Source organism: Cupressus sempervirens, chromosome 4 (genome assembly GCF_028749045.1).
Source record: "Cupressus sempervirens isolate cs-2001-9-10 chromosome 4, ASM2874904v1, whole genome shotgun sequence".
Lineage (NCBI taxonomy): Eukaryota > Viridiplantae > Streptophyta > Pinopsida > Cupressales > Cupressaceae > Cupressus > Cupressus sempervirens.
The window spans coordinates 53,959,267-53,984,045 of record NC_143121.1 but is presented as its reverse complement, the minus strand read 5'-3'; the positions used below and the strand labels follow the sequence as shown (position 1 = coordinate 53,984,045).

Below are 24,779 nucleotides of genomic sequence, written 5' to 3'. Positions count from 1 at the left end.
AGGTTCTTGCAAATCTGTTTTAAACTGGTTTGAATGTATTTCTATTGTAGTAAGATAAATTATTTTTTATATTGTATAAATTTCAAATGTTTGTATTATATTTGATATGAGTGTTTCTCATACTATTGTTACATGTGTCCTAGGTCTTTGATTTTGTATTTAAGAGTAAACAACAAGTTTTCTTCTTTATAATTAATAAACTAAATATATATCTCTATTAAAAAAATACGATATACAATATTTCTTAAATTAAAATAAACAAATTTCTACTTCAATGTCGAATAAGACATTATAATGTTAAAATCCACTCTATTTAATTTATAATTGTAATATGTATTTCAATAATAAATAACTACAATAAATGCAATCTGACACTAATAATTTAAACTACACTTCATCTCTAGCCCTTGTATAACGCTTTCGAGAAAATGCTTGCCCAAGTCGGCCAATCAAGAATGAAAACGGTAAAAACAAGCATATATACAAAAGTCGTCATCACCAACTACTCCTAAATATGAAAATTCATTGTATTGTAGAAGTCAACCGATTCTTCTCTATTTATACAGCCTATTTTCACGATACATACAAATGCAGTTGTAGACTACAAACAAGAAATGGAAAAGACTTTTTCAAAACTACGTCTTCTACATCTTGTTCAGAAGAAGCTTCCAAAAGAGTTGAGGAAGAAAGTTGTAATTTTACAATGCGAATCTGTAAAAGGCACCTGCCATGTTTATCTGATTGGAACATGTCATTTCTCTTCACAATCTTGCAAGGATGTCGAAGCCATTATTAGCTTCTTGAAACCAGATGTTGTATTCTTAGAATTGTGTAAAAGCAGGTCTGACGCCATGTATCCTCCAAACCGAAAACATACAGAGGTAGTCAAATTTCTTGATGTTATTAGACATCTCATGAATGGTGATGGACTTAATGCATATTGGACCCTTAGATGCTTGGTTTTCCAAAACAGTGCAAAAGAAAGTGGAGTTGTTGGTGGCTCTAAATTCCAAAATGCATACAGAGAAGCAAATAAATACGATGCTAAGATCATATTGGGTGACAGACCTACTGAGATAACAATCCAAAGGACGTGGTCAAGAATGACCTTTTGGTACAAAGCCAAAAAAAAATTCATCTCTTTAGTTCACTTATCTCCTATGTCAAACAGATTACCAGGGACTGCAACTAATAGAATCCCATGTTTGAAGGAAACACTCATTCATGAGAGGGACCTTTATATGGCCTCTACATTGTTTGAAGTTGCAAAGGAATGTAAATCAGTTGTAGCAGTTGTTGGAAGGGCCCATATTATTGGCATTAAGGAAAATTGGAAGTGTCCGCAGTATTAATTTCTGCCAACAGTCCACCGTCCATAGCCCAACTTAGCTGTCCATCGGACATCCACCGTCCATAATAGACAATGTACTGTCCATAGCCCACAACATCCCACATTTTCAACAGTAAACAACAGACAATCTAGCCGTCCATAATAAATAAGAGACATAGTCGTCCAAGCACCGGCCAACACACCAGCCTCACCGTCCAGCATTAATCATATTGTCAACTCTTTGCTACAGCATTAAATATGCATTTTCTTATAAATATTATGGATTGGGCTTATGACCAGCAGAGCCCATTTTGGGTTTCTCACTGTGGATCATGAGTGGATAGAATGCTGTAGCATTATAAAGTGCATTCTAAGGATTTGTAATAGATTTTATTTATGTATTAAGTGTTGTAGCACAGTTTGATGAATCTGTATTTTGCTTATTGATTTGAATGTTTATCATTGCATTCATGTTTGTCTTTGATCCACTCTATCCACCTCCTTCAAGTGGTATCAGAGCCAATGATTAATGATCTAAGAGTCTGAAGAGCTATGATTAAAAGAATATGATGGAAAAGTGTAGAGGATTGCTAATGGTTTGTAAAGAAGACTGTTGCTGCGAGAAGGCTACCCATTACAGAGCTGAATAGAAGATTGGTGATTATTAATTTGTGAAGTGAGCTAAAGAGCAAAAAAGTGTTGTAAGGAAGTTGTCCTAGGAAGATTGTTCATAAGTAGTGAAAAGCATTTTTGCTGTAAGAAGCTTGGAGTTTGTGTGTTTTGGAGGGTATGCCTCAGATTATTTATTGTAGTCAAAGGAGAGTTGTGCATTGTTGGTGATTTGAATAAAGATCAGAAAAGTGTTAAAAAGTCTAGAGAGCAAGAAGAATCTGAAGGAGTGTTGATTTGAAGTGTTGGTTACTCTTTGATCATTAGTGGCTTGTGGAGTGCCAGAGTGTGCATACACATTTCTTGTATAAAAAAAAGTGTGAGAGTATTTGATCGAGTTGTTGTGAAGAAAAATGAACAACATTTGAATGGTAGTTTGTTGATGGTACAACACAGTCTTAGAATGGTGCATTGTGAAAAGAATATATCAAGAGATTGTTATGAGAAAGAGAGAAGCCATGAAAAGAAGGAAGCTAAAATTGAAGGTGAAAGCTAATTTTGTTACTATTAACAATGTTTTATTGTGTATTTTTATTTGAAATATGTCTCGAGTATTATAAGTCAGTTGTAGGAGTTAGCATTCATTGGGAAATGAGATGGCATACTAGAGTTTGATGTCATCGTGCAAAGGTCTATGTGTGTCCTAATTGGATAAAAGTGTTGGGATTGGAAGTGAGAATTTGTTTGTCCAATTGTGAAGAATATGATGTTCTTGATAGTGGTCATGTAATAGAAGTTGGTTGCATTGATATCCCCCAACCAAGTGATTAAAATTGATTTAGTGATGATTTTTAATGGGCTATGTGAATGTATGGGGTGCATTATTGGCTGTGCCCAACACCCCAAAGGTTTTTTGGTTTCACATATTGATGAACCATGTATGTGAAAAGGATTCCTATAGAACTAGCAAGTGTAGCAGCTAGGCACCCATGTATCTTGGTAGATGGATTTCTTTTTATATGGACTCAATAATCAGTTTGATGCAAGTACAAAAGAGAAAGGCCCAAAGTGGTGATAGTTTCTCCATAGTGATGATTCGTGGTCATTAGAACCAATGAGTGCTTGGTTTGTAAACCATTCGAGTGCAAAGTTTATGGTTATCTTGAAACCATTTGTGTGATGTTTGAGAAGTTTAGATATTGCATCATTTATGGTAATCCGTACAAAACCTAAAGTGATTATGATGAGGGAAAATGATATAAATGTAGTAGCATTAATGACAAAAATTAAGGGGGGGTGTCGGCAGTATTAATTTCTGCCAACAGTGCACCATCCATAGCCCAACTTAGTTGTCCATCCACCATCCATAATAGACAATGTACCATTTATAGCCCACAACAGCCCACATTTTCAATAGTAAACAGCAGACAATCTAGCCGTCCATAATAAATAAGAGACAAATTTTCGTCCAAGCACCGGCCAACACACTGGTCTCACCATCCAGCATTAATCATATTGCCAACTCTTTGCTACAGCATTAAATATGCATTTTCTTATAAATATCATGGATTGGGCCTATGACCAGCAGAGCCCATTTTGGGTTTCTCATTGTGGATCATGAGTGGATAGAATGTTGTAGTATTCTAAGGATTTGTAATAGATTTTATTTATTTATTAAGTGTTGTAGCACAGTTTGATGAATCTGTATTTTGCTTATTGATTTGAATGTTTATCATTGCATTCATGTTTGTCTTTGATCCACTCTATCCACCTCCTTCAAGAAGAAACCCATTGATATAGAATCTTAAATGCAAGTTGAGGTTGTAAAGCCCTCAGTCGCTTTGGCTATATTTGTAATTTCCTTGATTAGTTGTCTTATGATCAATATAGCAGTGAGAAATAGTATGGTAAGTAATCTAAACTGTTGTGTGCATAGACTTTACTTTGACGAGTCATTTGCTATGAGATTAATACTCTTTCTTAGGGTACGAATGTTCAAAACTGTTATCTAGAATACATACTTCGTTGAATTTTAAAAAGTGCAACTGTCATGCAGGATTTTTGTTTTAGATATTTAGGTACTTGATATTACAATCTTCATTCAATATAAATATTGAAATTTATTTTTGAGTCATAGTAAGAAAAATTTATTTTTCATCATGACAATTAATTAAATTGTTCTGATTCTACTAACCTTCTTTAGTATATAATCAATTAAATTGTAAATATATACAATTTATGTTTAGATTCATGGAAGAAACCTCAGCACATTGCCTTCTTGAAGTAACCCCCAGATCAAACATAGGTCAAATCATTGCGAATACTTCCAAACAACACTCCTCCCAATATAATGTGATGTTGCAAATTTTGAAGTTTAATTGTTTAATATTTATAAAGTTGAAAAACATATACCAGTACACTTAAAATTGTAACTGCATTTAATGGAGATTGCAAGCTTAAATTTTAGTTTCATGAAAGTTTAATTTCAATTAATTTGAAATTGAGATTTTAATTGACAAAAACATATTTGCATCCTTATATTTACAAACATTTACATTTAGTGTAAAAGTTAAATAAAATATATTTCAAATTATTAGTTTTGATATTAAAATAGTCTAAGAAGCTAATTGTATCAAAAAAAAAAAAATCAGGGTTAATGTACCACAAGTTCATACGTGAGCCAATACCATTAAAATATCTAGAACTAAGTTATTACATTGTGTCCCAACTGGACTATGCATTAGGGCTCCAAATATGTACATACAAAATTAAAAATGATGCAAGGTAAAAAATACATATTCACTGTAAGTTCTTATGCATTATGAAATTGTTGGAAATTAACATCAATGCCTGCAGGTTGTCCTCGAGCTCCACGCCCATCTACCCTGTCAAGTCACCGTAGGCATCCATGAAGGGCAGGCATTCATGTTTGGTAGGTGAGAATTTGAAATTTGAACATTGAGAATGAAAGGAAGAATATGACAAAAGGAATGTCTCTGCATTCATTCATTCATTGAGAGCAGATCAAGCAGATCAAAGAGAAGTTGCAGAGCTGAGCAGAGAAGGAAGAAGGAAGGAAGTTTGTGCCTGCAGTTGCACATGGTTCCTTGTTCACTCTGTAAGTTTGTTGTTTAGATTTGTCCTGTTGAAGCAATGATTGCTCCAAGCACCATTGTATGTAGCCATTAGAGTTGCAAGTTTTAAAGTTTATTAAAGTTTGAAGTATTATCAGTTAAGGGTTATTTTAGAGTTTTCTGGTTGAAGCCGAATGCTCCCAGATTTTGTAATAGTTTAGTGAAAGATTGAATAAAAAGCAAGCAGCATACTTAATCCATTGTTCTTCATCTTCTATTCATTTCATTTGAGAAATTTGTTTGAAAGCTTAAAGCTTTGGCTCTCTGGTTTTAATGGTGAATGCATTCACGTTGAAATCTCTTAAGTTATAATTTCTTAGTTGGAGCAAGGCTCACTTGGCATCTATTGTTGCCAAGCATCTCCTTTGTGAGCCGAGCATACTCAGCATTTGCTGTCGAGCTCCTCTTTTTGTCGAGTTCACTCGGCACCTGTTGCCTATCACTCGACACCTTCAAGTGCCAAGCAAGTGCCGAGTAATTTTTGGCACTCAACACCTTCCTATGCCGAGCACTTTTCTTCAAGTGCCGAGCAACCTGCCACTCGGTACCATCAAGTGCCGAGTAAAATTTGCACTCGGTAATTGTGAGTGCTGAGCAATCTTTTAGGGTTAGGGTTGAGTTGTGAGTTTGAGTTTAAATTTTAATTTTTTATTTCTCACATGGTATTAGAGGTTTGAGTCCCCACATCCAAAGTGAGTTAGGGCATTTATCTTTTCTTGGGATATTTATCATGGCAGGAGATGCAGGAAAGATATGGCAACAGCCACCATCATTTAATGGACAGAATTATGATACATTTGCAAAGAAGATGAACAACATTATGGTTGCAAATGATTTCTGGGAGTTTGTGGTTAATGGATTCAATGATGTGACTGATCCAACTCAGTATGTTGCCCTCATAAATGCACAAAAGACTCATTTGAAAGAGTCAAGGAGGAAAGATGCTAAGGCATTAAGTTTGATTGAAGCAGTAATAACAGAGACAATTTTTCCAAAGATTGCAGCAGAAAATTATGCAAAGGAAGTATGGGATATCTTTGAGATGAACTTCAAGGGGACTGATAAAGTCCATATAGTAAAGCTACAGAACATAAGGAGGGAGTTTGAGAACCTTCAAATGAAGGAGAATGAATCAGTTGCAGACTTCAGCTCAAGGACCTCCAATGTAATTAATCAACTGAAGTCAAATGGAGAAGACTATCAAGAGCAAAGGATAGTGCAGAAGATATTGAGGAGTTTACCTCATAAATACGACCATTTGGTCATGACCATAGAAGAGGCAAAAGACCTCACTATTTTGACAATGGATGAGTTGATGGGTTCTCTTCAAACCCATGAGTATAGGATCAATAGATCCACATCTTCTTCCACCCAAGACCAAGCATTCAAGGCTCAGTCAAATTCAAGAGGAAGGGGGAGAGGAAGAAATGGCTCAGGCAAAAACTCCAGAGGCAGAGGCTGAGGTAATGGAGGACAAAAAAATGTTGCAGCAGAAAGCTCAGGAAGAACAGATGGAGCAAGTAGCTCACAAACTACTTCAAGAGGAGGTAAGAAAAACTACAAATCAAATAAGAGTAATGTAGAATGCTACTATTGTCATAAATATGGGCATTATGCAAATGAATACTGGAAGAAGCAGAAAGATCAGTCAGGACAAGCAAATGTGGCTGATGCGAATATAGGAAGTGAAAACACTACCTTCATCATGTGTAATGTTGGTGAAGAAGGAAGCCCTGAGGTTTGGTACCTTGACAGTGGATGTAGCAACCACATGAGTGGTAATGAAACCTTGTTTTCATTCATTGACAAGAGTTTCAAATCAAAAATTAAAATGGGTAATAATGGAACCCTACCAGTTGTGGGCAAAGGATCTATTATGGTCCGCACCAAGAAAGGTGAGAAAAGGGAAATACAAAATGTGTATTTTGCCCCTGGTATGAAGCACAATTTGATGAGCATTGGTCAACTCATTCAAAATGGATACAAAGTGCTAATGAAGAATGACATGTGTGTCATTCAAGAAAAGGATGGGAGCAAGAACTTACTTGCAGCAGTTCAAATGACAAAGAATAGAATATTTCCCTTAAAGATCGACACATGTTTCTCATCTCAAGTTAGTGCTGCACCTCCCACACAATCAGCTCTAAGGAGTGTGATTAAAGACCTCTCATTGCTATGGAACCTCAGGTATGGTCATATTGGCTATGTTGGTTTAAATTTATTGTCAAATAAAAGAATGGTAGAAGGTTTGCCACATGTAGGAAATTCTTGTGACTAGTGTGAGGCTTGTATTTTGGGTAAGCAACATAGGCTTCCCTTTAATTCTGGAAATTATAGGAGGGCTAGATATCCATTAGAGTTAGTGCATACCAACCTATTCAGTCCTATGCAAGTTACTTCCATTGGGGGGAGTACTTATTTCATGACATTCATTGATGATTTCAGTCATAGGACATGGGTGTATTTCTTAAAGAATAAATCTGAAGCATTTGATAAATTTGTAGAATTTAAAGCCCAGGCTGAAAGAGAATGTGGACATTATATCAAGGTCCTAAGATCAGATAGAGGAGGGGAGTATACCTCCGATTTTTTTGTAAACTTTTGCAGGAAACATGGCATTAAGAAAGAGCTCATAGCCAGCTATAAACCACAACAGAATGGAGTGGCCGAAAGAAAGAATAGGACCATTGTTGAAATGGCAAGGAGCATGATGAAAGAAAAATGTCTCCCAACTGAATTTTGGGGAGAGGTTGTTTCAATAGCAGTTTACCTAATTAATAGGTGTCCTACAAAGGCAGTCTATGACAGAATTCCAATCGAAGCTTGGTCATGAATAAGATGGACAGTTGAACACCTAAGGGTGTTTGGATGTGTTGCATATGCACATGTACCTAAAGAGAAAAGGCAAAAATTTGATGAAAAAGGTGTGAAATATATTTTCATAGGGTAAAGCCCAGAATCAAAGGCATATAGATTGTATGACCCACTGAACAACAAGATGATGCTTTCAAGAGATGTGGAATTTTTTGAAAATCAATCTTGGTATGGTTCAATTGATGAGTCACCATGCACTTCTAGTAAAGTGCCCATTATGAGTGAAGAAGATGTTGATGAACAGCAAGAAGAAGGAGAAAATAGAAGAAAAGGCAAGCAGGTTCAGACATTGTCGAGCTCCTCTAGGAATGACCGAGTGTCAGTGCCAATTACTAATGAAGATCGAGCTAGTTGGCAAAGCAACAATAGTGAAGATTCTAGTCCCACACTCTCCTCCCTATTACCAAAGAAAACCAAGAGTCTTAGGGAGATATACCAAGATGAAAGGTATGAAGATTATGATGAGAGTGTTAATTTTGCATTATTTTCTTATAGTGATCCAATATATTTTGAGGAAGCTATTAAGGAGAAGAAATGGTGTAATGCCATGGATGAGAAAATAGATGCCATAGAAAGGAATGAGACATGGGAGCTAACGAAATTGCCTCCCAAGAAGCAAGTGATTGGAGTGAAATGGGTCTATAAGACCAAATTCAATGCTGAAGGCAAGATTGATAGGCATAAGGCAAGGCTAGTAGTCAAGGACTACAAATAGTAGTATGGAAGAGACTATGATGAGACCTATGCCCCAATTGCAAGAATGGAAACCGTGCGTGTTGTCATAGCAATTGCAGCTCAGCACAAGTGGAAGGTATTTCAAATGGATGTGAAGTCCACCTTCCTAAATGGTGTATTGAAAGAAGAAGTGTATGTGGATCAGCCACCTGGTTATGAAGTTGCAGGTGAAGAGAATAAATTATATAGATTAAAAAGAGCTCTTTATGGGCTCAAGCAAGCTCCACGGACATGGTACAGTAGGATTGACTCATATTTGATGAGCAATGGCTTTAGCAAAAGCAATGATGAGCCCACTATTTCCATCAAGGCAGCAGATGGTAATGTATTGATTGTTGTCTTGTATGTAGATGACTTGATTTTTACTTGTAATGATAAGACTCTAATTGGTGAGTTCAAAGAGGCCATGTAAAGTGAATTTTAAATGACAGACTTAGGACTTTTGAAATACTTTCTAGGCATAGAAGTAAAACAAATGCATGATGGCATCTTCATCTCTCAAGAAAAATATGCAGGGCAGATCTTGGAGAGATTTAAAATGTAGAACAGTAAGGCAGCCCCCACACCAATAGCAGTAGGTCTAAATTTGAGCAAGGAAGACTCTAGCAAGAGAGTGGATCCAACACTATACAAGAGTATGGTTGGAAGTTTAATGTATTTAATTGCAGCTCGGCCATACCTAATGCATGTAGTAAGTTTGATTTCTAGATTTATTGAAACACCAAGGGATTCCCATTGGCAAGCTGGAAAGAGGATCCTAAGGTATGTGAAAAGTACCAAGGGATTTGGGATTTTCTATACTGCATCAAATGAATTCAAGTTGGTAGGTTATACTAATAGTGATTGGTCTGGAAGTTTAGATGATAGGAAGAGCACTTCCGAATACATGTTTCATATGGGATCGGGTGCAATTTCATGGGCATCTAAGAAGCAACCTATTGTTTCTCAATCTACAGTAGAGGCTGAATACATTGCAGCAAATGCAGCAGCATGTCAAGCAGTTTGGCTAAGGAGGATCTTGACAGATTTGAATGAAAGGCAAGAGGATGGAACCACAATTTATTGTGACAACATCTCATCAATTGCATTGTCTAAGAATCCAGTATTCCATGGGAGAAGCAAACATATAGAGATCAAATATCACTTCATCAGAGAGTTGGTGGAGAATGGGGATATCAAAATGAATTTCTGCAAGTCCGAGCAGCAGCTAGTAGATATTTTTACCAAGCCATTAGGCATTGGAACTTTTGTGCACCTAAGATAGAGTCTTAGTTTAGTTGATTTGGATCAGCAGTGACCCTTGTTTATGGGTCTTAGGACAAAGGGGGAGTGTTGGAAATTAATGTCAACGCCTGCAGGTTATCCTCGAGCCCCACGCCCATCTACCCTATCAGGTCATCGTAGGCATCCATGAACGGAAGGCATTCATGTTTGGTAGGTGAGAATTTGAAATTTGAACGTTGAGAGGGAAAGGAAGAATATGACAAAAGGAATGTCTCTACATTCATTCATTCATTAAGACTAGATCAAGAAAATCAGAGAGAAGTTGCAGAGCTGAGCAGAGAAGGAAGAAGGAAGGAAGTTTGTGCCTATAGTTGCACGTGGTTCCTTGTTCACTCTGTAAGTTTGTTGTTTGGATTTGTCCTGTTAAAGCAGTGATTGCTCCAGGCTCCATTGTATCCATCCATTAGAGTTGCAAGTTTTAAAGTTTATTAAAGTTTGAAGTATTATCAGTTTAGGGTTATTTTAGGGTTTTTTGGTTGAAGCCGAATGCTCCTAGATTTTTTAATAGTTTAGTGAAAGATTGAATAAAAAGAAAGCAGCATACTTAATCCATTGTTCTTCATCTTCTATTCATTGCATTTGAGAAATTTGTTTGAAAGCTTAAAGATTTGGCTCTTTGGTTTTAATGGTGAATTCATTCATGTTGAAATCTCTTAAGTTATAATTTCTCAGTTGGAGCTGGGCTCACTCGGCATCTATTGTTGTCGAGCATCTTCTTTTGAGCCGAACATACTCGGTATTTACTGCCAAGCTCCTCTTTGTGCCAAGTTAACTCAGCACTTGTTTCCTGTCACTTGGCACCTTCAAGTGCCAAGCAAGTGTCGAGTAATTTTTGGCACTCGACACTTTCCTGTGCCAAGCACTTTTCTTCAAGTGCCAAGCAACCTGCCACTCGGCACCATCAAGTGCTGAGTAAAATTGGCACTTGGCAATTGTGAGTGCCAAGCAATATTTTAGGGTTAGGGTTGAGTTGTGAGTTTGAGTTTAAATTTTAATTCTTTATTTCTCATAGAAATGAGGCTTGTCAATAGCACCAGTGGAGTGGTTAACAGCATCAGGTTCTTGTTTTTCTTGAGTTGCATGATCCACGTTCTCATTACTAGTTTGGGGTTCCTAAATGTACAGTACTATCCTTTCTTATTTCTTTTCATAGCATATTGGAGTATGTGTTCAAGTATTTAAGAGATTGCACGTCCTTTCTAAATAGGATCATAGTACCATCTCATAATCAAAGTCATGAACTTCACTTTTGGCACTTCGAGTACTACAGAGACCTTTGACACAATATGAAATGAGAGAATTTATTTTTAAATTCACTCAGCATCTTCTTTTTTCTCCAAAAAATATCCTTGATGAATCATATATGTATTTCCATATGAAGAACAAAATAAAACTTAAGTTTCTTGTCAGGATATTCTAATTTTTCTATTCATGTTAAAGGTTTATCAAAAAAATATAGGCCACATTTCATACACAAGTTTGCAATAGAAAAAGATGTTCAAAGTATTCAAGATAACTGCATCGGGAGCATTGAAAAAGTTCCAAACCAATTGAAGACAATATTGAACTAACAAGATGTTTTCTTAGTAACAAAATCCATCTAAAATAGACATCCCTAGGTTTATTAGGACATTTCCAAAATAAACCAAGAACAAGGTTTCGTCTAGAGAAAGATCCTCCATAAAGTTGAGGGAAATTGAAAAGTCACAACTGATGATCATATGAGTGCATTCTTTACTGCAATTAGAGTTATTGGTATTTAGTATGAAGATGTCTCAATCTCAATACACCTCTTTGTAGGGACTTTTACTGATTTTTTTGTTGAGTGGTTTGGATAGCTTAACCCCATATCCATTACTTCATGAGCAACTCTTGTGTAGACATTTACAAATAGATTCAAGACTAGTGAAGATGAACATTTTCTTTTTGCACAATTTACACAAATGAAGAAGGATATTCATGATCTTAACTATAATTATTTGTTCAGTTCAATGAAATTGGTAATTGGATACTTGTTAATAAAAGGCTCCCAGAAGAAAATCGAAAGACCTTCATGATCAGTGCTGAACCCTCTGATATTAGTTTTCAGACACAAAGTGCTAGAGTTTCAAACGTAGTCGCTGCACAAACCTTAGCTATTCAAGCTGAAGATGGTTTGCTTGCCTCAAGAAAATAGAGCATGGACTTGCAAAAAGGAAAAGGTCACCAAGAAGTGATTACTACAAGTAATCATAAGGTATAAAAGTTTGCTAATAGTTTTCTAAAAGTAAAGAATTAGTTACATCAAAATCCTCCATCTTTGTATAATTATATTTCTGGAAGAAATTACGTCAAGCTTGTGGTAGAGAATAAATAGAAAGACATGAAGGCCAAGAATTTTTTATTCCAATTTCTCAGAGAATGATCTCAAAACTTCAGTCCTCACCTACATCGAATTTGTAGGTTCTCTTCTGAGATGGTAATTTTTTTGAGATTATTTCACAAACTTGGTTGTGTTGGTAGAAGGATGAGTTATGATTTGCATTCCTATTTCTTCGAAGTGTTTTTAGATGTCATCTATTTTTGTTGTACTTCATTTTTTTTAAACAACAATACATGATCTTTTCATGAGGACTTGGAAGATGTCATTTTGCAGTAGGTTGGTTGAGGTTTAGAGATAATATCAAGTTAATGTCATGCCTTCTATGTGCTGAATGGTAGATTGAGTCAACTTAAAGTTGACATTGCTGGTGCAATTTAAATTTCTTTATAATATTCTTCTAGATTTTTTGCACATCAATGGAATTTTGGTGTGTTTTGTTGGAAGATGGAATATTTGGTGAGTTATTGTATGGTCTGGTTATATGGTTATAAATATAATGATGTCGTATGGTTAGTTGGATGTGATTAGCAATTAGCTATGGTTGCTATTCTGGCTATGAAGATTGTCTTTTGGCAATTTCTTACCATGGGATTGGTAAGGGCAAGTAGAGTTTAAGTGGGAGGTTGTTCAGATGTGAGGTTGTAGCATAAGTTGAACTTCAACTGAGAAATTGTTGGATGTGAAGTCCAACTATCATGTTTGTTCATTTCATATTCCTCTTATTTGTCTCTTCATATTCTATTGAAGACTATTGCATAAATATAAGGGCAAAGCCATGTGTATGTAAGCTACATGCCGCAATGACTAAATAATATATTTGATGTGCTCTCAATGTGGACATAGCCATAGTTGTGGTGAACCATGATATATCCTATCTCTTGTCTCTATTTTGTGTATTCTTAGTTTATCTCTTAAATTATCAATATCAACAAAATAAGAAATCCAAGTTGTTTCTTTGCTAATACAAAGGTTGGTCGTTTAATACCCATCCTCATCTAATCACAAAGAACTAATTTGTGACTTCCATTTGAACACTAATCATGATGGTGCAACTTTTCTTAAAATGGATAGGATTATGAAAATGCATTAAACAAGAAAAAAGATTAAAAATTATGTAGCACCATATGATATTATTGATCAACCCTTAGGGTATTGTTCAATCAATTTCCTAGAATATGAGTCTAATGGCCAAGAAGAAGATGATATTAATACTCACTCATGTAATGTATTCACAAGAATTGGATGAAAATAATAGGAAAAGAGTAAGAAAGAAGTAAAAGATAAAGCTATGATAAAACTCCCATCTTTAAGAAAATCTTTCTTAAACAAAAGAACTAGAGGGACTTAAAACTCCAGATACTTGTTCTACTATCTCAGAAGAATTTTTTGATTTCATTGTTCACTAGAAAAAGACTAAAGTATAAATCTCACAACTAGAATATCTCAAGAAGAGCCCTCATCAATTGAGAAATAAATTTAATGCATTGGGAAAGTCAAAGTGAACCCAAGATAATGGTTCACCATGAAGCATTAAAAGGTCTTATGGCTGAATATTAATCCTTAGTAACCACTTCTTTGTTAGATAAACCAAACCCATCCTATGTCTCATTCTATATTATCATCTATAAACTCAATAATTGTGTCACTAACTCTAGAGTATCCAATAACATAATGACTTCTTTTTGTTCTAGGTCTTTTCTTGAGTAAGTATATAAGAAAAGTGTATTCCATGGAAGAAAAATATTTTTCTTTGGTTGGTTAATTGAAAGATGAACAAGTAGAAAAACTTACAATCTTTTAGTAAGTTGTTCATAAGAGCTCAAAATGTTGTGATGAGTTGGGATTTATCTTAAGAATTGATACAAAGTAGATGCAAAAAAATCTAAGGTGTAGGGGTAATCTTGAGTTAGGCCCAAAAATACTTATGTCTCTATCTCTTCAATAGGGTCTATTTAAACATAGAGTCAAAACTTAGTATTTTTAGTGAGTTGTTCATATGAGCTCAGATTGTTCTACTTTTCTCATATTCTAAAGGTGCTAAAGCAAAAGAAGACTAATTTAAGAGAATAACTCTATTGAGTGCTGAAAATGAACCAAATCAAATCAGAACCTTATTTCACACCAAGTGCAAGTGTGAAGATAAATCTTGTACTGCGATTATCAATGGTGGAAGCACTAACAAACTAGGTTCATAAGAGACATTTATGGAGTTAAATCTTAAAAGGAAAAAACAATCATGTCCATACTACATTCCTTGGGTGTAGGATGATCATAAGTTCATGGTCAATTAATAGTGCCTAGTGAGGTCCAAGATTGGGACACACCTAATGTGGAACTATGTGATATCATACCTATGGATACATGCCATATGTTGTTGAATAGGACATGGTAGTTTGATAAATGTGTTGTACATGATGGTCATTCAAATATTTCTTCCCTAAAAATGATTGTTTGAGGCATAATCTATCACATGGATTGAAAAAAAACTAGGATAATATATCCCATGGATTACCACTTGTAAGGTAGATTAGTCACCATATGGACTTTTTTTCATGAGCTAGTTTTCAAAATAAGGTAGAAAACAAAATGACACTAGAAGAAAGTGTAGAGTTTAAACATAGATAGGTATATGGGTTGATATAGAAGGGGTTTATTTGAGAGAGTCTGAGTCCATTTAATTTACAACCATTATTATCACCAAATAATAATAAAGAATGGAGGATGTGTATAAATTCTAGGGCTATCAATAAAACCAAATTAGAGTATAGGTTTTTATTACTATAGATGAATCATGTTACAGACTATTTGAGTGAATCTATACATTTCACTAAGATATATCTAAAGAGGAGATATCATCAAATTTAGATCACTGAAAGAGATGAATGAAGAATGATGTACTAAAGGAAATTCTACTTAAGTTTATCACTATTTATCTAGATGACATTTTGATATTTATTAACACATTGGAGGAATATATCATGCATATTCATAGGTTTAAGCAGTTGAAGAAAGGAAATTTTCTAATTAATTTAAAGAAGTAAAGCTTTGTAAAGGAGTTAATGTATTTTGAATTTGCAATTTTACCAAAAGGTATACACATAGATGTAGAGAAATTGAAGGCTATGCTCGAATAACATATTCTTAGGAGTGCTACCAAGACAAGATCATTTCATTATTTGCCTAGCTATTATAGAAAGTTTATCGGGAGGTTTACTAGTGTTTGTAAACTCTTGACTGAAATACAAAGAAAATAGGAAAGAGTTTAAGTGGACTATAGGAGTAGCTAAGAGTTTTCATTTGTTAGAACAAAAAATTACAAAATAAACTACTTTATCAAATCTAGGTTTTAATAAGGTGTTTCAAGTAGATTACATGATACTATTTTTATTGCAATATGAGATAATTAGAGCCCAAAAGGTAGACCTCTTTCTTATTTCAATGACATGTTAACTGATTCCAAGGGATTTTTTTTATGGTTACAAATTTTATGCTATAGTGCACACATTGAATAAATGGAGACACTATCCTCTTCATAAAAATTTTGTTTTGTATATAGATCATTAATATTTTCAATATATGAATAAATTGATAAAATTTGAATTAGAGGAATTTTAAATGGGTTGTGTATTTACAAGGTTATATATTTATTTTGAAAGCTAGGAGTGGAAGTCAAATAGGGTTACAGATTCTGTTAGAAGGAAACAAAACTTGGTGAAAAAGATGCAAATTGAAGTAGTTTGGGATCAAGGAACTCGAGAGTTTATATCAAGGGGATCTTGATTTTGGTGAACAATGGAAAGATTGTACAAAAGCTATTATACTTGAGAAACAAAGGGGTTCAATTTTTTCATTGAGGATGGTATGTTATTAAAAGGAAGATAGTTCTACATTCCAAGAATTTATATGAGGGAAAATCTCAAAATAGAGAAGCATAGTGGAGGATCGGATGGACATTTAGGTAGAGATTAAAAAAAATCTTTGGTTAGTGAGAGCTACTAATTGCTAAAGTTGTAGAAATATATCAAGAAATTTGTGCAGAGTTGTAGAGCATGTCAAATGAAGAGAGGAGTGAAATAAAATATAGGGTTATATTAGAAATTACCTATAAACCTATCATGCAATGCGTCTCCTAGTCAACCATGGCACTTTTCCAATTCCCCTTTTTTTGTTGTAAACCCTTGGTGACATTTATTTTCTTTCTCGGCTCCTCCACCTCCTATAATTAATATCATTCCTCCCATTACTTATAATGGTTGTTTATAGAAAAACTTATGGATATTTCCACGCCTCCTCCTTGCAAGTTTAAGAGATCCTACTTCATCTCAGGTCATACAATTTATGTTCTTGATAAGATCATTGATGACATGGTAAATGATTTAGAGCTCACTCTTGTAGGAGATTTTCCATTTTTTAAACCATTAGATCAACATATTAAGAAATGGGCGGCTTTGACATCATCCTTAAAAGGTAGCATTAAAATAAATGCCCTAGTTAATGACTTTTTTGTGTTCCCATTTTTCTTCCATGAGGATCTCTCCAATGATCTTATGAATGGACCTTGGTAATTGGGTTTGAATTTGAGAAAGATCCTTAACATCTAAAAGTGGAAACCTAAGCTAGATTTGGATCCAAAGGATATTGTTGATTCCTTTGGATCATTGCTAGCAATTGATAAGGTCACCAAAACAAAATCCAACCTCTTATTGGCTATGATTTGTGTCAGTATGACTATGAATTAAGTTCTTCCATCAAAGGTTACTACTGAATCCAATTTGATGCCCTATGTCTAACCCCTGTATTATGAAAAACCATATTTTTTGCATAAGATGCAAAAGGTTTGGACATTTAGATGTGACCTATGCTACCCAATAGGATAACCTTGGGGTTCCTTAAAAGATCCTAGATAAAAGGGTTGGGAATCTAGATCTATTTCATATGAAATAGAAGTAGAACCCTTGTGGTGGTCCTTTAGTGGAAGGATGGATGGCTATATCCCAAGTCTTGGATTCCAAGGTTGACAAGGAGGCCCTTCCTTCCATAACGCTTATAGTTGATCTAGCATTCAAGCCCAATGGCCCTTGAATTCTTATGATTACCAAGAGGGTAGACAGTCCTTCAAATGGGGTAAGTGGTTATCTATTGAACCTAACTTAGCAAAAATCCTTGACAAGTTAGTAGGGGCTTCTCGGATTCATTCTCTAGATGTGTTGGGGTGATCAACCCCTCATTTTAGATCAGTCTATCAAAGAAGAATTGTGTAATTCAATAGTAATCCCTAGGCCAACTTCCTCTTTTGGTGGTTTTAGTAGGGGTGTTGATCCCTCAAAAATGGCTACTAGTAAACTTGATTCCCCTAGGCCAATATTGAGTTTCGAAGGAAATTATGATTCAGGATTCAATCGAAGAGATAGAATGGACAATGGTAAAAAAGAAAAATAATAAAATAGATTTTGGTAGACATAGAAAAGTGACAAGACGCCAAAGGGTTTAAGGAAAAATTAAAGGAAAGAGGGGCCTCTAGAAGATTCTAGGAGGTAGTGATGCTCCTCTAGGGTTTATATTTGAGTTCCTTGTTGCTAGTTATGGTGCATTTGAAACTAGAGTTGTTTCCCCTATGTATTCTATGGTTAGAATCATTTATTGAAATGTTAGAGGATTAAACAATCACTTTAAGCAACATATGTTGAAGGTTTCTTTACTTGAATCCAAAATTGATATGGTTCTCATTCAAGAAACAAGGATGAGTAAAAATAATTTGGACAAGGTGATGTCCCACATTTGATTAAGTTCATCTTGGGTCTTATATGAGTCCAATGGTTCTTCTAGAGGGAAAGTAGTTGTATAGAATGTGAACAAAATAATAGCTATTCTTTACAATCTAATGAGAACTCCATTATTTTATAATATCATGCTTAACACCTATGCTTCAAACTCAATAGGAGAAAGAAAGAAATAGATGGGATTTACTTGAACATTTTAGGAGAAATAATTAGAACATTAGATAGATGATACCTAAAGATTTTAACTCTCCTCTCCATCCTTTAGAGAAATTGGGTGGATCTAAAGATTTCTCTCATAATATGGTGGGCCCGGGATATTTCTTCCACTCTATTAGGCTGATGGATCTAGACCTTAAAGGGGCGAAGTATACTTGGTCTAGAAATAGATGAGAAAATTCTTATCCAAGTTAGATTGGATAGGTTTTTTCTTTCTTTTATATAGATTAATATTAATGAATTCACCTTAGAAGCCAAACCCTGAATGGGGTTGAACTACTGTGCTATCCTCCTTCAATGGAGAGCAAGAAAAATAATCTTTAGCCCTTTAAAATTTTAAATTGTGTGGCAATCCAATGGAAAATTAAAAAAACTCAATATATGATTGGTGGAAAACTATTCCTAAGTCTTCTCCTTTGATTAATTTAAACTCTATGCTAGGAGTGATTAGACACAAGCTTAAGAATTGAAACAAAGTGTCCTTTGGTACATATTTGATAAGAAAAAGGATTTAGAAGATAAAATAGTGGTTTCTTAGAAGAAAGTGGAAGATAATCTACATGATCTAGACTCTCAAAAATTTGAAAGATCTTATAGGGATAAATGACTCTCCATCTCTTCGCAAGAAGAAACAACTAGGAAACAAAAATCCAAGATCCAATGGCTTAAAGAAAGTGAAAAGAATACTAGATTCTTCCATCTTACTACTCTGAAACACAAGAGTATAAACAAAATTAGATCACTTAAAGTTGCTAATGATATGGTTATTTTTGAGGAAGATGAAATTAACACTAAAGCTATATACTCTTTTCATAAAAGGAGAGCTATTGATGATGGAGATGATGACCCTTATGACTCTAATGCTTTTCTCCCCAATGGACAATTCTTTTGTCTTTTCATTCCAATTCTTTTCATCATATCAGTCTTTTCTTGATACTATTTATAAAATTATAGCCAAGGTCTTCATGAACATAATGAAGCCAGTCTCAAAGAAAATTATCTTAAAAATTTGAAAAGCCTTTGTTGGTGGGATGAATATTATGGATGCCATCATTTCTACTCATGAGATATTACATTCTACGAATGTCAATGAAAAAAAATGCCAATGTTCTCAAGCTTGATAATTATAAAGTATATCATAGGGTGAAATGGTCTTTTCTTAAAAAAGTGCAAACTAAATTTTCTTTTAATGGAAAATCCATCAAGATGAATATAAATTGTATTACCTCTACATCTTATGCTATTCTTCTCAATGGAGCTCCCTCGGGGTTTTTTACTATGGGTGTTGGCCTCAATCAAGGAGACCTCTCTCTCTCTCTCTCTCTCTCTCTCTCTCTCTCTCTCTCTCTCTCTCTCTCTCTCTCTCTCTCTCTCTCTCTCTCTCTCTCTCTCTCTCTCTATCTATCTATCTATCTATCTATCTATCTATCTATTCATAATTGTGGTAGATGTCCTAAGTAGGAAACTAAATAGAATCAACATCTCTAACTGTATTCGTGATGTCAAGGCCCTCTATTCATGAGTAGTTCATGGATGATACTGTCATTTTTGAAGAAGCTATCTCATCTAAGGAAAATTATTGGAAGTCCCTATTAGATAACTGTTAGTAAACAGTTTTTTCCTTCGAATAGAAATGCAAACAATGACTCAATATGTTTCAAAAGAAGAACAAAATGTACTAACAATTGGATAGATTATCGTTTTATTGATAATCTTTCTCTGAATTGAGAGGTACAACTCCCTCATAAAAGATATTCAATGAATGTGATATCTGGCTATGTCTTTAACTTGAAGACACGAAGGGATTTTTAGACATTCATCCATCAATATGGAATAAATGCGATTAAGAGATTGCTAAACTAGAAATGAATGAAAAACTAGTAAACTGTCATAGGACTATCTACCACGTTTCCATATTACAGAGGAAAATGAGAGAGAGAAAGGTGCATATATGTTTATGCAAAAGTGTGAATACATAACCTCAAGACTACATATATCACAATCAACATAGTTATAAAGGACTACATCTAAAATAGAAATAAAAGGATTCAGAATCCTCTTAGATTAGAAATACAAATGTATGAAACTGTAGAATCAAACACACTTATATCCCTCTTTATTCCTGAAACATGATAAAACAACAGTAGTATTGTCTAATCCCCTTATCATGGTCAATCTACATACAACAAAATTGCTTCCCCTAATACCAAATCAGAACTGTCTTCTCCCCTATTGCAGCAACTGTAGAACTTCTAGACCAGAAAAGAAGAACCCTTGTTACATCAGATTGTAATCTATTTATCTTCTCTTTCTATCGGTTCTGTTTCAATTTTAATAACTATCTCTTGGAACTCCTCACATTTCCAAATATTTACTCCTTTTGTTCAATGCTCACTTTTAGTTATAATAACTGACTCTTTGTGATATCTTGAAGTAACTGAAAAACTTGTTTTTTCTTTGGACTATACTTGTTTGCTGATTTTGTTTTATTTGATAATGATACTTTTCCATTATTCTACTTTCAGGTTTTCATCCTTATAGATAGTTTATAACCATACATAGGCAAAGAGGTTTTAAAACCATGCCATATCTCATGAGTTGACAGATGTATTCCAAGTGTCATTTGGAGAAGAGTATAGTGAGTCACCTTCTTTTGGAAATTTTCATCGTGATTCCGCTCCCGCAATGATGCTTAATCCATCATTCCTCTAACATTAGGTGTTATAAAATTACTCGGGGAGTAGAGCATTCAGATTCTTGATCTGATCCTTTTCAATGACCAAAAATTAATTCCTTTCTCTCTTCTTAGGCATATTGATGATAAGACTCTTTCAATCATGAAATCAAAGGGAGAGATTACATTTGATAAGGTGGGCTTCTATAATTTCTAAGAACATCACCGTGCCTAGCTTGGGATGCTCTGGTTGGCTATCATCTCCATCCCCTATTGAATATGGAGATTCAAGGTGAATTCCTTGCTCTTGGCACAAGAACTGGTTAATAATAGAGGCCTTTATATGCCATGAATTTGATAACCTAATCATAGCTACACTAGTCAGGAGTGAGCTTCTGACAACCCGATCATCTTAGCATGTATTAGGGTGAAGAGAATCACTTTAATGGCATCTCTGATAAAACGTGAACATTTCTTGTATTCTATGCTTGATTCCTATTAAGCCACGATGCATTTTATCAAACATTTGGTTCATACTTTCCATGTTCGATAGGAATGTTGTAATTTAAAGGCGAATGCAAGTTGCACCTATGTCATTCCTCCTTCACATGTTTTAAACAATCCAGAGTTGTCCAATTCAAAGCTTTCTTATTGATTATTGCACTCTCTTCAGCACGTATTCGGTTGTCACCAAATCAATCGACTGTCTTAAACTTATGTTAAGACATGGCCCGATTGATGACTTATTCAAGCACTTTTCTTCTTGTTATGTTTGGAGCGCCTTTACATAGAAATAGAGCACTTGTGTTCCATGTCATTCTCACAGTGATCTTCCTTGCCCAACCCGTGTCTTCTCATCTCACTTTTTTTTTTGTTTTTCTTTCCCGACAGCACATCTAAAACATGTCACTTGTTTGGTGACTCTTATTTGGCATAATTTTAGTTTCAGATCTGGTCACCTTTTGATGAATTAAAACAGCAGCACAAAGAATGAAAACAGAGCTTAAAAACAGAGTAGCAAAAAAAAAACAAGACTCAAATATATCAAAGAGCTATAAAGTTTCTTCATGTTATTACAGTTGAGAGGAATGCTCTATTTATAGAGCTCATACATATTTCTAGAGGGTTCTTGAGAAGCTTCAAGAAAGGAAGCACTCTAGATATTTCTACATAATTTTAAATTCACATTTTGCACAAAGAGAGAGGCTCCAAGAAGCAAGTAGAAAGTTTTGGACTGTGCATTAAATGCCCAGCTACTATAATAAAAATTATTTTTAACACCCCCCCATAATGTTTATTTGGAGAGAGTAGGAACATCTTTGAGCTGCAATAGTTCTCTAAATTTCGTAGATTTTACAATAGACAATGCTTTTGTAAATATATCAGCAAGTTGATCTTCTGTTCTGCAAAATTGAAGCTCCACCTCTTGACTTTCAATTAGATCTTGAACAAAATGATGATGCACTTGTATATGCTTGGACCTTGCATGATATACTGAATTTTTTGCTAGCTTGATAGTACTTTGATTATCACAAAATATTGTTGTTGGAGAGTCTTGTGGATGATGCAATTCTTCAAGTAACCTCCTAATCCATAATGCTTCTTGAGATGCCTTTGATAAACCAATATATTCAGCTTCTATAGATGAGAGTGACATTGTTGATTGCTTCTTGCTACTCCACAAAATCGGTCCCGATCCGAGATGGAAGATATATCCTGAAGTTGACTTTCTATCATCAATGTCACCTGCATAATTAGAATCCATATATCCAACTAAAGTAGGTTCTCCTCCATATTTGTATTCAATGCCAAGCTAGTAAGTACCCTTAATATATCTTAATATTCTTTTAGCCGCTTTCCAATGTTCAATGTGTGGATCTGCCATGTATCTCGATACAATACCAACTACATATGCAATATTTGGTCTAGTTATAGTAAGATACAAAAGATTTCCAACAAGCTGCCTCTATAATTTTCCATCCACTTTCTTTTGAGTAGAGTTAGCACCTAACTTTACTACTATTTTGCATGGTGTATTACATGGTTTACAATCACTCATATTGAATTTTTTAAGTACATCAAGAGCATATTTAGTTTGAGAGCATGATTCTTCCTTCTTCTTGCCATACTTGCATACCCAAAAAATGGTGCATTAGTCCTAAGTCAGTTATTTTGAAAGCTTGTTTGAGTTGATTTTTAGTTATCTTAATATCATGTGTGTGATCTCCTATAATAATCAAGTCATCCACATACAATACAATGATAACAACCTTATTATCACAATATTTTACATACACATCTGGATTAGCATTACTTCTTTTAAATCCAACTTCTAGGAAGTACTTATTAATTTTTGAGTACCATTCCCTTGGTGCTTGTTTGAGACCATAGAGTGATTTCCTTAATCTACACACCAAATTCTCTTCTCCATACTTCATAAATCCTGGTGGTTGTTGCATATAAATTTCTTCTTTTAAGTCACCATGCAAAAATGCACTTTTTACATCCATTTGAAAAAATTTCCAACCAAACTTTGCAGCTAAAGCAACTATTGTATGAATGGAAGTCATCTTAGGTACTGGAGAAAAGGTTTCAGTATAGTCTATACCTTCTTCTTGTGAGAAACCTTTAGCCACTAACCTCGCTTTGTATTTTTTAATAGCTCCATCTGATGTGAATTTGGTTCTATAGGTCCACTTGCAACCAACCACATTTTTGCCTTCTGGAAGTGTTGTTAGTTCCCATTTTCCATTCTTCATCAAAGAATTGTATTCTTCTTGCATAGCTGCTTCCCATTCTTCTTTTTCTTTTGCTTCTTCATATGTGTTTGGAGTGTCAACCTGCATCACCTTAGTCATAAGAGCATAGTTAGCAAATATATATCTAGGACCTTCTTGATAAATTTCTTTGATTCTTCTAAATTTCTTTGGATTTTCATTATCACTTTCACTTGAGTCTCATCCCATGTAGTGGTTTGCACACCTTGACTTTGACTATTGGTAGAAGTAGAATTTTCTTCATCAATCAAAATTGGAAAGAAAGATAATGTTGGAGAATTATCATTCTTAACATCTTCATCAAACCATACATTTCTTTTAATATAGATTTCATTAGTTCTAGGATTGTATAACCTATATCCTTTCGATTCCTCACTATATCCAACTATTATGCACTTCTTGCTTTTCCTTTCAAGTTTTCTCCTCCTTTCATCAGGAATGTGAGCATATGCTTTACAACCAAAAATTCTAAAATGAGATACTGTAGGCTTTCTTCCACTCCATGCTTCTTCTGGTGTTATGTTCAAAACTTCCTTAGTAAGTCTTATATTCAAGATATATACGGCAGTATGAACTGCTTCAGCCCAAAATTTGGCTTCTAGATTTCTAGAATGAAGCATGCACCTAGCCATTTCTATTATAGTTCTATTTTTCCTTTCAGCAACACCATTTTGTTGGGGTGAATAAGAGACAGTTGATTCCTTTTTAATGCCATGTTCTTTACAAAAATCTAAAAGAGCTTTATTCATGTATTCAGTCCCTCTATCAATTCTTAGTATCTTTAAGTACTTTCCACTTTGTTTTTCAATCAAAGCTTTAAACTCTTTAAACTTTTGAATTACTTCATCTTTCTTTTGTAGAAAATACACCCAAATTCTTCTACTATAATCATCTATAAAAGTGAGGGCATACCTTGATCCTCCAATTGATGATGTTTTGAAAGGACCCATTACATCACTATGGACTAAATGTAGAGGAGTTTTTGCTCTCCATGATTTACCTTG

The 24,779-nt window shown here is 34.6% G+C and overlaps 1 protein-coding gene and 1 long non-coding RNA gene across 2 annotated transcripts; both read left to right on the top strand.

Moving 5' to 3' along the window:
- Window positions 1-428: 428 nt before the first annotated feature.
- LOC149559905 (uncharacterized) lies at window positions 429-1,352 on the top strand. The gene is made up of 2 exons (XM_089827510.1): window positions 429-464; window positions 567-1,352. Exons 1-2 carry the CDS (start codon window positions 429-431, stop codon window positions 1,350-1,352), a joined length of 822 nt encoding a protein of 273 aa, XP_089683636.1.
- A 298-nt stretch (window positions 1,353-1,650) lies between these two features.
- LOC149559904 (uncharacterized) lies at window positions 1,651-5,170 on the top strand. The gene is made up of 2 exons (XR_016363320.1): window positions 1,651-2,484; window positions 4,796-5,170. It is a non-coding gene; the product is annotated as an uncharacterized LOC149559904 (long non-coding RNA).
- Window positions 5,171-24,779: the final 19,609 nt, after the last annotated feature.

Excerpts from the sequence above, each read along its gene's own strand:
- LOC149559905 (XM_089827510.1), top strand. The coding sequence starts at position 429 with ATGCTTGCCCAAGTCGGCCAATCAAGAATGAAAACG. Across the intron at positions 465-566 it reads GCCAATCAAGAATGAAAACG|CCTATTTTCACGATACATAC; the intron begins GTAAAAACAAGC and ends CTATTTATACAG.